At 44.9% G+C, this 14,014-nt stretch overlaps 1 protein-coding gene across 1 annotated transcript in view; it reads left to right on the top strand.

The window, feature by feature from the left end:
• The first annotated feature begins 1,810 nt into the window (after positions 1 to 1,810).
• Positions 1,811 to 14,014, top strand: part of LOC109909034 (PTB-containing, cubilin and LRP1-interacting protein-like) — a 39,306-nt gene continuing 27,102 nt past the window's right edge. The window contains exons 1-2 of the mRNA XM_020507912.2: positions 1,811 to 1,978; positions 13,328 to 13,474. Of these exons, the coding sequence (XP_020363501.1) occupies positions 1,949 to 1,978; positions 13,328 to 13,474 (177 nt within the window). The 5' untranslated portion in view covers positions 1,811 to 1,948. The remainder of the gene's footprint in view (positions 1,979 to 13,327; positions 13,475 to 14,014) is intronic.

Genomic DNA, 14,014 nt, shown 5'->3' with positions numbered 1-14,014 from the left:
CCAAAGCACAAAACGAAGTACTCTTTTTGGACAAAGTACAAGACTAAGTACTCTTTTTAGACAAAGCACAAGGCTAAGTACTGTTTTTGGACAAAGCACAAGGCTAAGTACTCTTTTTGGACAAAGCACAAGGCTAAGTACTCTTTTTGGACAAAGCACAAGACTATGTATTCTTTTTATACAAAGCACAAGGCTAAGTACTCTTTTTAGACAAAGCACAAGGCTAAGTACTCTTTTTGGACAAAGCACAAGGCTATGTATTCTTTTTAGACAAAGCACAAGACTAAGTACTCTTTTTGGACAAAGCACAAGGCTAAGTACTCTTTTTGGACAAAGCACAAGACTATGTATTCTTTTTATACAAAGCACAAGGCTAAGTACTCTTTTTAGACAAAGCACAAGGCTAAGTACTCTTTTTGGACAAAGCACAAGGCTAAGTACTCTTTTTGACAAAGCACAAGACTAAGTAGTATTTTTGGACAAAGCACAAGACTATGTATTCTTTTTAGACAAAGCACAAGACTAAGTACTCTTTTTGGACAAAGCACAAGGCTAAGTACTCTTTTTGTACAAAGCACAAGGCTAAGTACTCTTTTTGGACAAAGCACAAGACTAAGTGAAATACTAAGACCTCGCCTCACTTAGACTAGTGCTTTGAAAACCAACTCAAAATTATATCATATCAATATTGTGCATTTCACAACTCCTGAGAACCTTATCAATCTTATCAACTGAAGAAAAAACAGGTCAAAACCAGAGGTTTTGTCAGCACTGGCGTTATCTATCATCAAGCCACCAAAAGACACAACGGACACTATATGACCTCAACAACACTGGCCAGACAGTTTTCAGGATGAACTCAACACCCACTACAATAGGACAATGGGCAACATGTTTCCACTAATAGACACTCTCTCCATGCCTTGTTTCTCCACACAACATGTCAGCACTGGGAAATACATATGTTGTTAGCCCTGTGTGGCCTTGGTGACTTCCTGCTTGATCCAGATGTTCCTAGAGTAAACATCTGTAAATACAGGCTAGCTGTGGTGTTGTCTCGACACTCGCCGCACCTAAAAACACACACACGGACACACACACACACAAATACACCCAGGGCCACACACACACGTATGCATACACGGACACACACACACACATGTGCGCATGGACACACACACACACACACACACACACACACACACACACACACACACACACACACACACACACACACACACACACACACACACACACACACACACACACACACACACACAGACTGAGTGGAGATGAGAGGAACCAGTGGTTATTGATGAGTTACACCCTATACTGCAGTCTGAGTGGGGGACTTTAGTTGACCTCTACCCTCTTTCCCCTTTCCATGACCTCCAGGGTCATGGGCACTGTTTGGCCTCCGTAGGGATCCATTGGTGGGCATAGCTCCTATAAACTGAGTCATGGCTAGATCTGATGGAGCCATTTCACTGGAGCCAGAAGGCTGGAATGTAGAGGTGCGCCATCAACCATCAAAACCATGACCGTTTGGGCAAACCATAAAAGGACACAGCAATTAGTAAACCAAGCTGTGGAGTAACACTGACCAAAAATGCTTGAAATACTAGCAATATTTTTTATGTGAGCCTTTAATATGCAGTCAATGGAATTATTTAGCGAAATTCCAGCAGGATAGTTTGTTTCTGTTCTGTGTTCTCTGGCTTGCAATAGGGCTCGTCCTGTCGTTACTTGCTGCTGTCGCTACCGCCCCCTGCAGACCAGTCTCGGAACTGCTCGCAGGCGGAGCTTCATCACGCTTCATTGGAATTCACTGTCTGTTTCTCCAGATTGCAGAAGAGGAGAAGCAAGCCCCGAGAATGAGCAGATGTGAGCTGGACTACACAGAGAATAACCAGCTTCAGTAGAGACGAAAACCTTTGATTATACTAAAATGTGGCAGCCAGCGACAGAGCGATTGCAGGTATGGATTGATTAGTATTCCAGACCAGCGCATTTTTAGGGATATTAATGTCTGTCTGTCAGATGTTTAATGGTATGAAAACCCATCGTGCATATTAGCCTGATCTCTGTGTTTTTGTGTGTTTTTTTTTGCTCAGATGCAAAACAGTCTTCGGATGTGTTGTGTGTTTCAGTCCTATCATTGCAGAAATTATTGTTTTATTACGCAGGTGGCCGCCTGCGCGATGGTATGCTCGTTTCTCTGAATTCAAACCCTCTCTCTTTCGTGTTGCCTCCTCCCCCGAGTAGCCCCATTACCCAACTAGTTCTAGGCTACGTTGTATCGCGTTCATACACGTTACGCAAGCCTGCTAGGTTACAGTGTAAACTATAGGTTTATCACTCCTGGAACTCTGCTTGAATTATGGCCTTCCCTTTTTCATCATGATAAACCATTCTGAGAATGTGCTATATTGTGTAACATCTACTTGCTGGACCCCATTTCTGTCAATCTGTTTTTTAGTTTTGAGTAATGTTGCAGAGGCCATGGATCACCCTATAGTAGGGATCATCAACTAGATTCAGCCGCTGGCCTTGAGCGGAGGGTCAGGGGGGCAGAACGTAATTACAAATTGACCGCTAGAAGCCCAAACAGATCAAATATTTGATTAAAACACAATAATTTCAAAACGTGTATACATTTGTATAAGATCACATTCGGAAAGTATTCAGACTTTCAGACAGTTTTTACGTTACAGCCTTATTCTAAAATGGATTTAATAATATGCCATAGTTTGTACTATGGGACTCCCAATCACGGCCGGTTGTGATACAGCCTAGAATCGAAACCAGGGTCTGTAGTGACTCCTCTAGCACTGAGATACAGTGCCTTAGACCGCTGCGCCACTCTGGAGCAACTCGTCAATCTATACACAATACCTCATAATGGCAAAGCGAAAACCGTTTATAAAAATTGAATGTACACAAATGTATATCAAAAAACAGAAATACCTTTATACATAAGCACTGCCGATTTTAGTATGTAAATCTTGGTGGGGCAAAAAAAACTAAAAGTGGAATGCATGCCAGCAAAGCCACTACACAACACAACACTAAACAATACATTAATTGCACTTTAACGGTGACAAATGGTGCCCACAAACTGTTAGGGCCTACATAAAGCTAGCCCAACTGCTACACCTGGCTATCAGTGGAGTCTTGTCTGGCAGCGAAACAGTTCATTCAGCCTAATTTACTGCCTTTAAAAAAACAGCTGATATGGTTGACTTGCTTAAGCAAATGTGGTTTCTAATGACAATTGAGATGTACAAACTATGGCATAAGGGGACGACAAGCGGATAAGAGGCAATCCATAGTTTTGATTAATACACAAACCGAGCTAGGATGGACGTTAGTCAATATAACTTTTGAAATGTACAGTGACAGAATTCAGAACATGGGCTGTTCTAACAGTGCTCTCCCTGTACACCAAGTCAGAACCGTAGGATGAATAAAGGGGGCATATAAGCAGACAATGAAAGCTCCTACAATATTTGACGATTACATTTCTCTAAAACAGGTTATAGGCTACAGTAAAACAGTCAGAACAGTAGGCAAAATTAATAGGGGTAAATATACCAAATTATTAGGGTGAGGCACATGGGCTACTAACATTTTACTCCACAACAGACACTTCGTATTACTTTCTTAGCTACAGTATACATATCTCCCCGGCATATTACATCATTTATGAAGCTGCATACAATACATTTTTGGACTCACATTGTTGTGCTCGGCTAATCTTGCTTCTACACCTGCATTGCTTGCTGTTTGGGTTTTCAGGCTGGGTTTCTGTACAGCACTTTGTGACATCAGATGACGTAAGAAGGGCTTTATAAATACATTTGATTGACTTGAATAGAAAGGTGGTGCGGCGGTCCTCCGTGTTAACAGTTGTTTTGACTGCGGCACAAATCATGGTTCATTGATAGCACGGCCAATGTTGACATTTTCTCATTTTAAATTTGGAAAAGAGCACCTTAATCCCAGATGTTGGGCCACACAGCCACTGTCAGTGATTCCTTCCAAACCACTCATTGAATATGCGATTTCCAACTTGTTGTGTAATGTTTATGTCCAATTGCAGATGAGCACCGATACGTTTTATCTATAATTTCTCTTCATATGACAAGAATTAAAAAGGATTTTCCAGTAGATTGTCGATTTGATTCACGATGATGACTGCTAGCTAAGATTGTGAAAGTATGATGTTGACATGATCAGTCCAATCAAAGCTACTGTACATATAAAGGGATTTGATGTCATTTTATCTGTGGCCAATGACCTTTAGCCTTCTTGGATGGGCACTTCTATGGCAGCAGCCAAGGGGCTAGAATTTTCAAGGTCTGCTCTTATAAGGTCCCACAGTTGACAGTGCATGTCAGAGCAAAAAAAAAAAGAAGGAATTGTCCGTATAGCTCCGAGACAGGATTGTGTCGAGGCACAGATCTGGGGAAGGGTACCAAAATATTTCTGCAGCATTAAGGTCTCCAAGAACATAGTGGCCTCCATCATTCTTAAATGGAAGAAGTTTGGAACCACCAAGACTCTTCCTAGAGCTGGCCGCCTGGCCAAACTGAGCAATCAAGGGAGAAGGGCCTTGGTTAGAGAGGTGACCAAGAACCCGATGGTCACTCTGGCAGAGCTCCAGAGTTCCTCTGTGAAGATGGGAGAACCTTCCAGAAGGACAACCATCTCTGCAGCACTCCACCAATCAGGCCTTTATGGTAGAGTGGCCAGACAAATCCACTCCTCAGTAAAAGGCACATGACAGCTCGCTTGGTGTTTGCCAAAAGGCACTTAAAGGACACTCCGACCATGAGAAACTAGATTCTCTGGTCTGATGAAACCAAGATTCAACTCTTTGGCCTGAATTCAGAGCATTACGTCTGGAGTAAACCTGGCAACAGTCATCACCTGGCCAATAGAATTCCTACGGTGAAGCGTGGTGTTGGTGGCAGCATCATGCTATGGGGATGTTTTTCAGCGGCAGGGACTGGGAGACTAGTCAGGATCGAGGGAAAGATGAACAGAGCAAAGTACAGAGAGATCCTTGATGAAAACCTGCTCCAGAGTGCTCAGGACCTCAGACTGGGGTGAAGGTTCACCTTCCAACAGGACAACGACCCTAAGCACAGCCAAGACAATGCAGGAGTGACTTCGGGACAAGTCTCTGAATGTTCTTGAGTGGCCCAGCCAGAGTTGGACTTGAACCCGATCAAACATGTCTGGAGAGAGGAAAATATCTGTGCAGCGACGCTCCCCTTCCAACCTGACAGAGCTTGAGAGGCTATGCTTAGAAGATTAGGAGAAACTCTCCAAATACAGGTGTGTCAAGCTTGTAGCATCAAGAAGACTTGAGGCTGTAATCACTTCCAAAGGGGTTTCAACAAAGTACTGAGTAAAGGGTCTAAATACTTATGTAAATGTGATATTTCAGTTTTTTGTATTTCAGTTTTAATCCATTTTAGAATAAGGCTATAACGTAACAGATTGTGGAAAAAGTGAAGGGGCCTGAATACTTTCCGAATGCGCTGCATTGGTCTATTATGCGTGGGAATACTTTGGAACAGATTTCCCAAATTAAAGTCCCTTGGACCTGACCTTTTACCGTCTTTTATGTCCAACAATAAAAATAAAAAATTCTAAAAAATACAACTTTTTTGGGGGGGGGGGATCAGAACTTGGGGGGCCAAATATCATAATATTCAGCCTGCAGGCCGTCAGTTGGGGAACCCTGCCTTTATAGTCTAGTCCCACAGAGCAAACCGAGGTGTCATTAATCACTACAATTCAAGTAATTACCACGGATTCTCTGACCTGTTTGGAAGTGGTGAAAAAATTGTTTAATGACACATATTTTGATCTTCAGGGGTGCGGGGCAAGCCGTTCACTGAGACTGGCTTCATGTCTCCTCTAATGCTATCCAGATGTTGCGTGGACTACTTTGCCAAATTAACTTGCACAATCCCCCTCACAGTGCTTGCCCTGGCATCAAGAAGATTGAATCTCGTAGTAAACTTGGGTGAATAGTTTTAAGTGATACTATCTACATATTTTACAACTCCACGCCTTGAAATACTACCACTTTAAGAGGTGAATGTTTATCACATTGTGATTGAGTAATTACACCTTACACCAGCCACCAGACCAGAAAGGACCAATTTATTCCCATCACAGGTTCTGATATACATAAGGACCTATACACATAACCTCCATACTTCTGCACAATTATGTTTGCCCACATTAATGCGCAGACTGTTAAAAACATTATTTCATCCTCCTAGGGGCCTCTGAAGTGCTAACCCTCTTAAACTTTTGGTGACAATGCCGGCGTAATGTGACAAAAGTGCCCATTCAAGCATTTCTCAAAAATATTTTTGGAGGCTCAGGTTGGTTTCTCAGATTCAGTCTGGCCTTCCCTGATCTGTTCATTGCAGCCTAGAGGTACTAACCGCGTGGCCTGGCCTTCATGGTGCTGATCTCCATACTCCATACGCTGGGTTGACTGACGGAGCCTGTCCCAGCCTACTGATCCCAGATTGGTGGGCCTCAGCTCTCCATACCACGGCCCTGTGATCAATCACGTCCCTGGGGGAAAGTGCTGAAATGACGTATGGTTCTGAGGGAGAGCCATTTATCACATGGTAATGGGGCTGTTCCAGCTGCCTGCACACTAATTTCCCTTCTCATGTGACTCCCATGGATGGAATACCAGGCGGAAGGGCAGTTAACTGTGCCTCTAACGATGCTTAGTTGTCGTTTAGTTCTTTATCTGAATGATATGAAGAGACACAGTAAGAAGGAAGATTCTGGTAAAAAGGAGGCCTAGTTAGTGACGGCCATTTTTGGTTCTCTCAGCTACTTGCCACTGTACTGTTGCCATGGTGATGCTTGATCGCTTGCTGCTGCACTGATCAGTCACTCTAATCCCTTTGACTATGTTGTTGTCCTTTATTCCTGTTCTGGAACAATCCTGTTCTAGTAGAGTTACGTCATGTATCCTATACATCCGATAATGTTGTATTTGGCTGTTTTTCTCATCGTTACCATGGTATCCTCCTTCCTTTTTCTTCCTTAGCTCTTCTGTTGCCATGGTAACGTCCAGTGTCTTGCTGCATTTTCTCATCTCATGTCAGAGCAGGAAGAAGAGATATGAGACAATGTTAGAGCAGACACATTTTCAGGCTGGTATTAAGAATCTACTATATGTGTCAGACGGAGAGAGGGATGATGGAAACATTAACAACATGACATCATGTTTGTGTCTACAAAATGGCCTCCGTGGTACCAACAGCTTAAAATGTTGAGACATATTTGTATCCAATGTTAGACTTCTATTTTGCAACAAAGGATGTATCATGCAGCATTGTCTACTTCCTCTTCTACTCTTCCCCCATCCTCCCATTCCTCACCTAACAGCCCTCTCTCTCCCTGGCATTGCTCAGAGATTTTCAACCGATTTCACAATGTTTGCCGTCCCGGTCTCTGCTCACTCACACACACACACACACACACACACACACACACACACACACACACACACACTTCCCTCACAACCATCTCCCAATTTATATATGTTTCTCTTACTCAGCACCCAGTGCTTTCATAGTTGACATTTTCTACATGGACTACATTCCCATTTCTTTGATATGGGAAACTGGCTGAGCAGACAAAACGTCCTATCCTGACACTGCAGAAATGTGTTCAGCCTCCGGGCCTGTTTGAGGTCACTCATGGTCAGAAGCACTGTTAGGTCTGTCTTCTGGGGCTGCTGTGGTGAAGGCTGGGTTGGTCAGGCCTCTGTTCTGCTAGAAGGAAGAAGTTGTGATTTAAAAAGATATATATATCCTATCCCCAAGACATGCAAAATGTTCACCATTACAACAATAGGGGAGGTTAGCATTTTGGGGGGGGTGAAACAGTATTTGCGCGTCTAACTTTCTCACTCATCATTATTCACGATTCATTCTAGATTATCTGTAATCATGGTAGCATCCACATTCATGTAGAAGTGTTTAGAATCATATTCTATTCTTATTTACAATAAAAGTGACTCCAAAATGACAATGCATTATGACACAAAATGTATATGTGGGGACGGGTTAACTGGGGTCATTTGTGTCAGAAAGTTGACAATGTTTTTACGGCCAGCTGGAGATACAGCCACCACCAGCTGGGGTCTGCGGTTGGCTTCTGTCAATATCCACCTCCCACAACACCGTTGACCGACCAATCAGAGCAACGACAGCCCACCTCCCACAGAACCAAGCCACCAATCAGGGCGCACTACCTCCCACGGTCCTCTCTGGATTTAGCCCTCTCAGATGCTTGTGAAACGCAGTGGTTCTACTCATAAACTGGTTCCGGATCAGAGGTGGAGGCCGTTAACAGTCTGGCAGGACCAGGGTGATACGGCTGGCTCGTACTATGCTGAGGGAGAGGTAGAGGGGTCCCACTTGTGGTTCGGGAGCCAACCACTGGATGGGGGTGTGGCTTCCTGACTACCTGTCCTCCACTGCTCCGTCTGTGTTTTTAATGCCTCAGTCAGACCGCAGATGGAGTAAGAATGTTTGTGTGTGTGTCGTAGTGAGTTGTGTGTGTCGTTGTGTGTGTGTGTTTGTCAGAGTGAGTTGAGAGGCCAAGGCTGATGTTGGTTTATGTGAGCGTCTAGCCAGCCAGCCAGAGAGAGAGCTGGTCTGATAGCAGTCTGAGTCCAGGTTGAGATGGCCCACTGTCTCACCCTGACGCCAACACACACCAGCCTTGCTCTCAAACATCTGTTAGTCTGCTCCACTCTGCTCTTTCATCTTCAGTGTGTGTGTGTGTGTGTGAGAATCTTTGTGTTTGTATCCAGTAGAACATTTTGTGGTCAGTTCTATTGAATGCTATATGTGGATGTTACAGACTAGTGTTTGCAATGGTGTACTGTATATCAGTCTGTTTATGTGTTTGAATAAGGTGGTATGTATGTATGTTTCTATGACTAGGCTTGGACGGTATCCAGATTGTCATACCAAATTATCGACCTTGTAACATTCTGGGATTTTCGGTCATACTGGTACTGAATACAAGGGCCACTATTTTTAAACCCCACTGAGCCCCTGAGATCTGAAGCTTAGCAATGCTAACAAGTACATGTAAAATGCACAACTGCAGAACATTTAGCACAATTTAGTTATATCTATCTGGCAAACATTTAGTTGTGAATTCAATACTGTAAGTAGATCACCTGGCGCGTGCTGCATAACGGTGAGAGACCCACAAGGCTCCTGCCTCTCGTTGTTGCAAACAAGCACCATGTTACTGGGGGAGTAGAAGCTTCATAATGAAACATGATCTGACCGGAGAAATGGCGAACACAATATTTATCTCCTAACGTATTGCACATGCTGACTGCAGGTTTTGACTTAAAAAGTAGCTACAACACTTTCAATAAGTCCTTTTGACGGTATTGGAAAAACCGTCCTGTGCCTGTTTCCAAATATCCCGGTGTACGGTATAACGGCCAAGCCTATGTATGACCCCTATGTTCTGTGTCTCAGCCGTTTTCAGTGGGTCGTTGTACTGTGGCTTATGCTATGATTGACCTGAGAGCCTGTCTACTCCAACAGGATGCCCTCTGAGGGCTGGGAGTGTACCATACCATCTAGGACCTGCAAACTACACACACACACACACACACACACACACAATCACACAATCACACGGTCGAAGCACGCTCACACACACACACACACACACACACACACACACACACACACACACACACACACACAATCACACGGTCGAAGCGCGCTCACACACACACACGTACGTGCATACACACGCTTGTGTGCACAGACATGTATCACAGTTGACACGCGCAAATACGCGCACATACTCCAGAGGCAATCTAGGTCTACCTGAACGCTGTTTAGTGTTGGTCAATGTAATCTTGTCGGGTAAGGACTAAAAATGGAACAGTGTGTACATTCTGTAATTTCATGCTTTTACTTTGTGGTGTGTGAGTGCGTTAGTTTGACTTTTTTCAACAACAAGCAGGTTTTTTTCCCCCTGTATCAGCAGAACCCCCAAGGATTTCAATGGCAGAAAAATCCCTCTACCGTCTCTCCTCTTATCTCTCACAGAGCTATAGAATCCCCCTTCTCTCACTCCAGAATGGTCACTTCCAAACAGTGTAAAATGTATACTCCCCTCTATTTTCAAATGCTCTCTCACAATCCATAACATTCAGTCAAAAGTTATTTAGGAAAAGTCACGTGCCTCGCTCATGCGTGAAATGTATACCATTTTCCATTAAAATCTCGGGCTGTTATTGAGAATGTGGCATACCTTTTTTTTTAAAACACAGAGTATGAAATGCATCTAAAGATTTCAGTGAATGGGCTAGATGAGGAGCAGACTGTACAGACAGCCATGCGTGCGTGCGACCGACCGGTATTGAGTATCCGAGGAGCATATCAATATCAATTCTTTGGATCCAGAATCAGACACTCATCCCCAACCCAAATAGAATCTACAATATTGGTAACTCGATGAGGCAATTTTTTTTTATTCAGAGGAATAATAAAATAAGGAAAATACAGTGAAAATATTATGAATAGAATTCCAGTTTTATTCCTCGCGGTGCCAGTGTGAGTCCCCCGCCTTCCGACCCGGGCTGACCGCAGGAATGTGGAGCACTGTCAGGAAGCCATAAAGTTCTGACGCGGAGGTCAGCGAGCGTTTACGCACATGTGGCTTTAGTTTCAAAACTGCCTCTCCGCCGCTTCTCTTTTACTCTGTTCTTCTTTTCTCCTGTTTTTCTCTCATCATCTTTCCTCCTTGTCTGGTCCACAGGTGGAGTTTGGGTTCTATGATGGAGATGTAGTGGGGTAATGTTGTATGATGGAGATGTAGTGGGGTAATGTTGTATGATGGAGATGTAGTGGGGTAATGTTGTATGATGGAGATGTAGTGGGGTAATGTAGGAGGATGAGTTGTATGATGGAGATGTAGTGGGGTAATGTAGGAGGATGGGTTGTATGATGGAGATGTAGTGGGGGTAATGTAGGAGGATGAGTTGTATGATGGAGATGTAGTGGGGTAATGAAGGAGGATGGGTTGTAACTGTAGCACTACTGGTGCTTGGTTTTAGATGGGGGGGGGGGGGTCACAGTGGTTTTACTCTGGTTTGGGGTGACAATCCCTCCTCTCCTTCAGCTGAAATGTGGACAACAGATGAGGGACCTTCTCACTCTCTATTTCTCTGTTTCTCACTCTCACTCTCTGCGTGTGATGTGTCCATCAGAACAGGACATGAGAGCCTTGCCGCCTCGTCTCAAACTGGAATCTGGGGTTTTGTAAGGCCGACCAGAACCATATGTTCTGGTCTCTGGCCCACAGAGGCAGGGAATGGGATTGTGGAATTTCTGGTTTCCTTGAAAAGCCTAAACAAAACCGAGCAGGCTAATGAAATCATGACTCGCACAACTTCAGCAGAATAGAAAGTACTTGTGGGAACTAAGAATGTGATCTATTAATCTAAAATTTTATTCATCAATAACATATTAGTGTCATGCGTTTCATGTACTACTACATAGTGCTATACTATTAACCTGTAACAGCTCCCCATATGCTCCGTCAGTCAGTCTCTCTGTCAGTCTACCATTCTCTCTCAGATGCTTGCTAGCTTGTGTTTAGGTCCCAATTTGACGTGATACTTTATGATTTGTGACATTTTTTTATCTTTCTGTGTTGCTCTGTCCACAAATGTTGATAGATGGATGGATAGACGGGTGGGTGGATGGGTGGATGGGTGGGTGGATGGGTGGGTGGATGGATGGATAGATTAATGTAAGGGTGGATGGACGGACGGGTGGGTGGATGGGTGGGTGGGTGGATGGATGGATAGACGGGTGGGTGGATGGGTGGGTGGATGGGTGGGTGGATGGATGGATGGATAGATTAATGTAAGGGTGGATGGACGGACGGGTGGGTGGATGGGTGGGTGGATGGATGGATGGATAGATTAATGTAAGGGTGGATGGACGGACGGGTGGGTGGATGGGTGGGTGGGTGGATGGATGGATAGACGGGTGGGTGGGTGGGTGGATGGGTGGGTGGATGGATGGATGGATAGATTAATGTAAGGGTGGATGGACGGACGGGTGGGTGGATGGGTGGGTGGATGGATGGATGGATAGATTAATGTAAGGGTGGATGGACGGACGGGTGGGTGGATGGGTGGGTGGATGGATGGATGGATAGATTAATGTAAGGGTGGATGGACAGACGGGTGGGTGGATGGGTGGGTGGGTGGGTGGATGGATAGATTAATGTAAGGGTGGATGGACAGACGGGTGGGTGGATGGGTGGGTGGATGGATGGATGGATAGATTAATGTAAGGGTGGATGGACAAACGGGTGGGTGGATGGGTGGGTAGATGGATGGATTTAATGTAAGGGTGGATGGACGGACGGGTGGGTGGATGGGTGGGTGGATGGATGGATAGATTAATGTAAGGGTGGATGGACGGACGGGTGGGTGGATGGGTGGGTGGATGGATGGATGGATAGATTAATGTAAGGGTGGATGGACAGACGGGTGGGTGGATGGGTGGGTGGATGGATGGATGGATAGATTAATGTAAGGGTGGATGGACAGACGGGTGTGTGGGTGTGTGGGTAGATGGATGGATTTAATGTAAGGGTGGATGGACGGACGGGTGGGTGGATGGATGGATAGATTAATGTAAGGGTGGATGGACAGACGGGTGGGTGGATGGATGGGTGGGTGGATGGATGGATGGATGGATGGATAGATTAATGTAAGGGTGGATGGACGGACGGGTGGGTGGGTGGGTGGGTGGGTGGATGGATGGATGGATAGATTTAATGTAAGGGTGGATGGACAGACGGGTGTGTGGGTGTGTGGGTAGATGGATGGATTTAATGTAAGGGTGGATGGACAGACGGGTGGGTGGGTGTGGGTAGATGGATGGATTTAATGTAAGGGTGGATGGACGGACGGGTGGGTGGATGGGTGGGTGGATGGATGGATGGATAGATTTAATGTAAGGGTGGATGGACAGACGGGTGTGTGGGTGTGTGGGTAGATGGATGGATTTAATGTAAGGGTGGATGGACGGATGGGTGTGTGGGTAGATGGGTGGGTGGGTGGATGGATGGATGGATAGATTTAATGTAAGGGTGGATGGACGGACGGGTGTGTGGGTAGATGGATGGATGGATGGATAGATGGATGGGTGGGCATATTGATTGATTTCTCGATTGGTTGATTGATTGACCATGACTTTATCTCCCCCAGCACTTCCAGACGATGCTGAAGACCAAGCTGAACGTTCTGACACTGAGGAAGGAGCCTATGCCCACAGTGATATTCCATGAGCCGGAGGCCATCGAGTTGTGCTCTACCACGCCGCTCATGAAGAAAAGCACCCATAACGGCTACAAGGTACACACACACACACACACACACACACACACACACTGTTATGTGTGTTTCATTGTTGTGCATCACTGGTGAGAACAATTGGCTTGTGTTAGAACTGTAATCCTGGCACATATTGTAGGTGTGTGTTATGGGCACACGTCTTCTATCAGTGTGTGTGTGTGTGTGTTTGCCTAGCTGTGATAACTGTCTAATTTAGATGTTTATCCTGCGAGCTGCCTGAGTCAAAGTCTATTCTCTGTGTTCAACCTAAAACAAACATAAACAGTCCTGCAGGTTGAAAAAGCAGGAGAGAAACATGTTCTGTTATTACAGACAACACTTCCCTGTGTGTGCACAGGGGGGAACCCAGGAGACTGGGGTAGGGGCACAGGGTGTTATGTTGGCTGTAACTAAGGCAACTTCCAGTTGTGTGGGTGAGATGGTGGGAGATGTTTGGCAGGCTTGTTAAGGCTTTCACATCAGCTCATTTGGAAAAGGCTTTGAATATAAACACACACCAAACCACTGGCTCACTTATGATCTAACTCATTCAATCACAAC

This window comes from Oncorhynchus kisutch, linkage group LG18 (assembly GCF_002021735.2).
Source record: "Oncorhynchus kisutch isolate 150728-3 linkage group LG18, Okis_V2, whole genome shotgun sequence".
Taxonomy (NCBI): domain Eukaryota; kingdom Metazoa; phylum Chordata; class Actinopteri; order Salmoniformes; family Salmonidae; genus Oncorhynchus; species Oncorhynchus kisutch.
The sequence above is the reverse complement of the archived record's forward strand: the minus strand, read 5'-3'. Positions and strand labels throughout refer to the sequence as shown.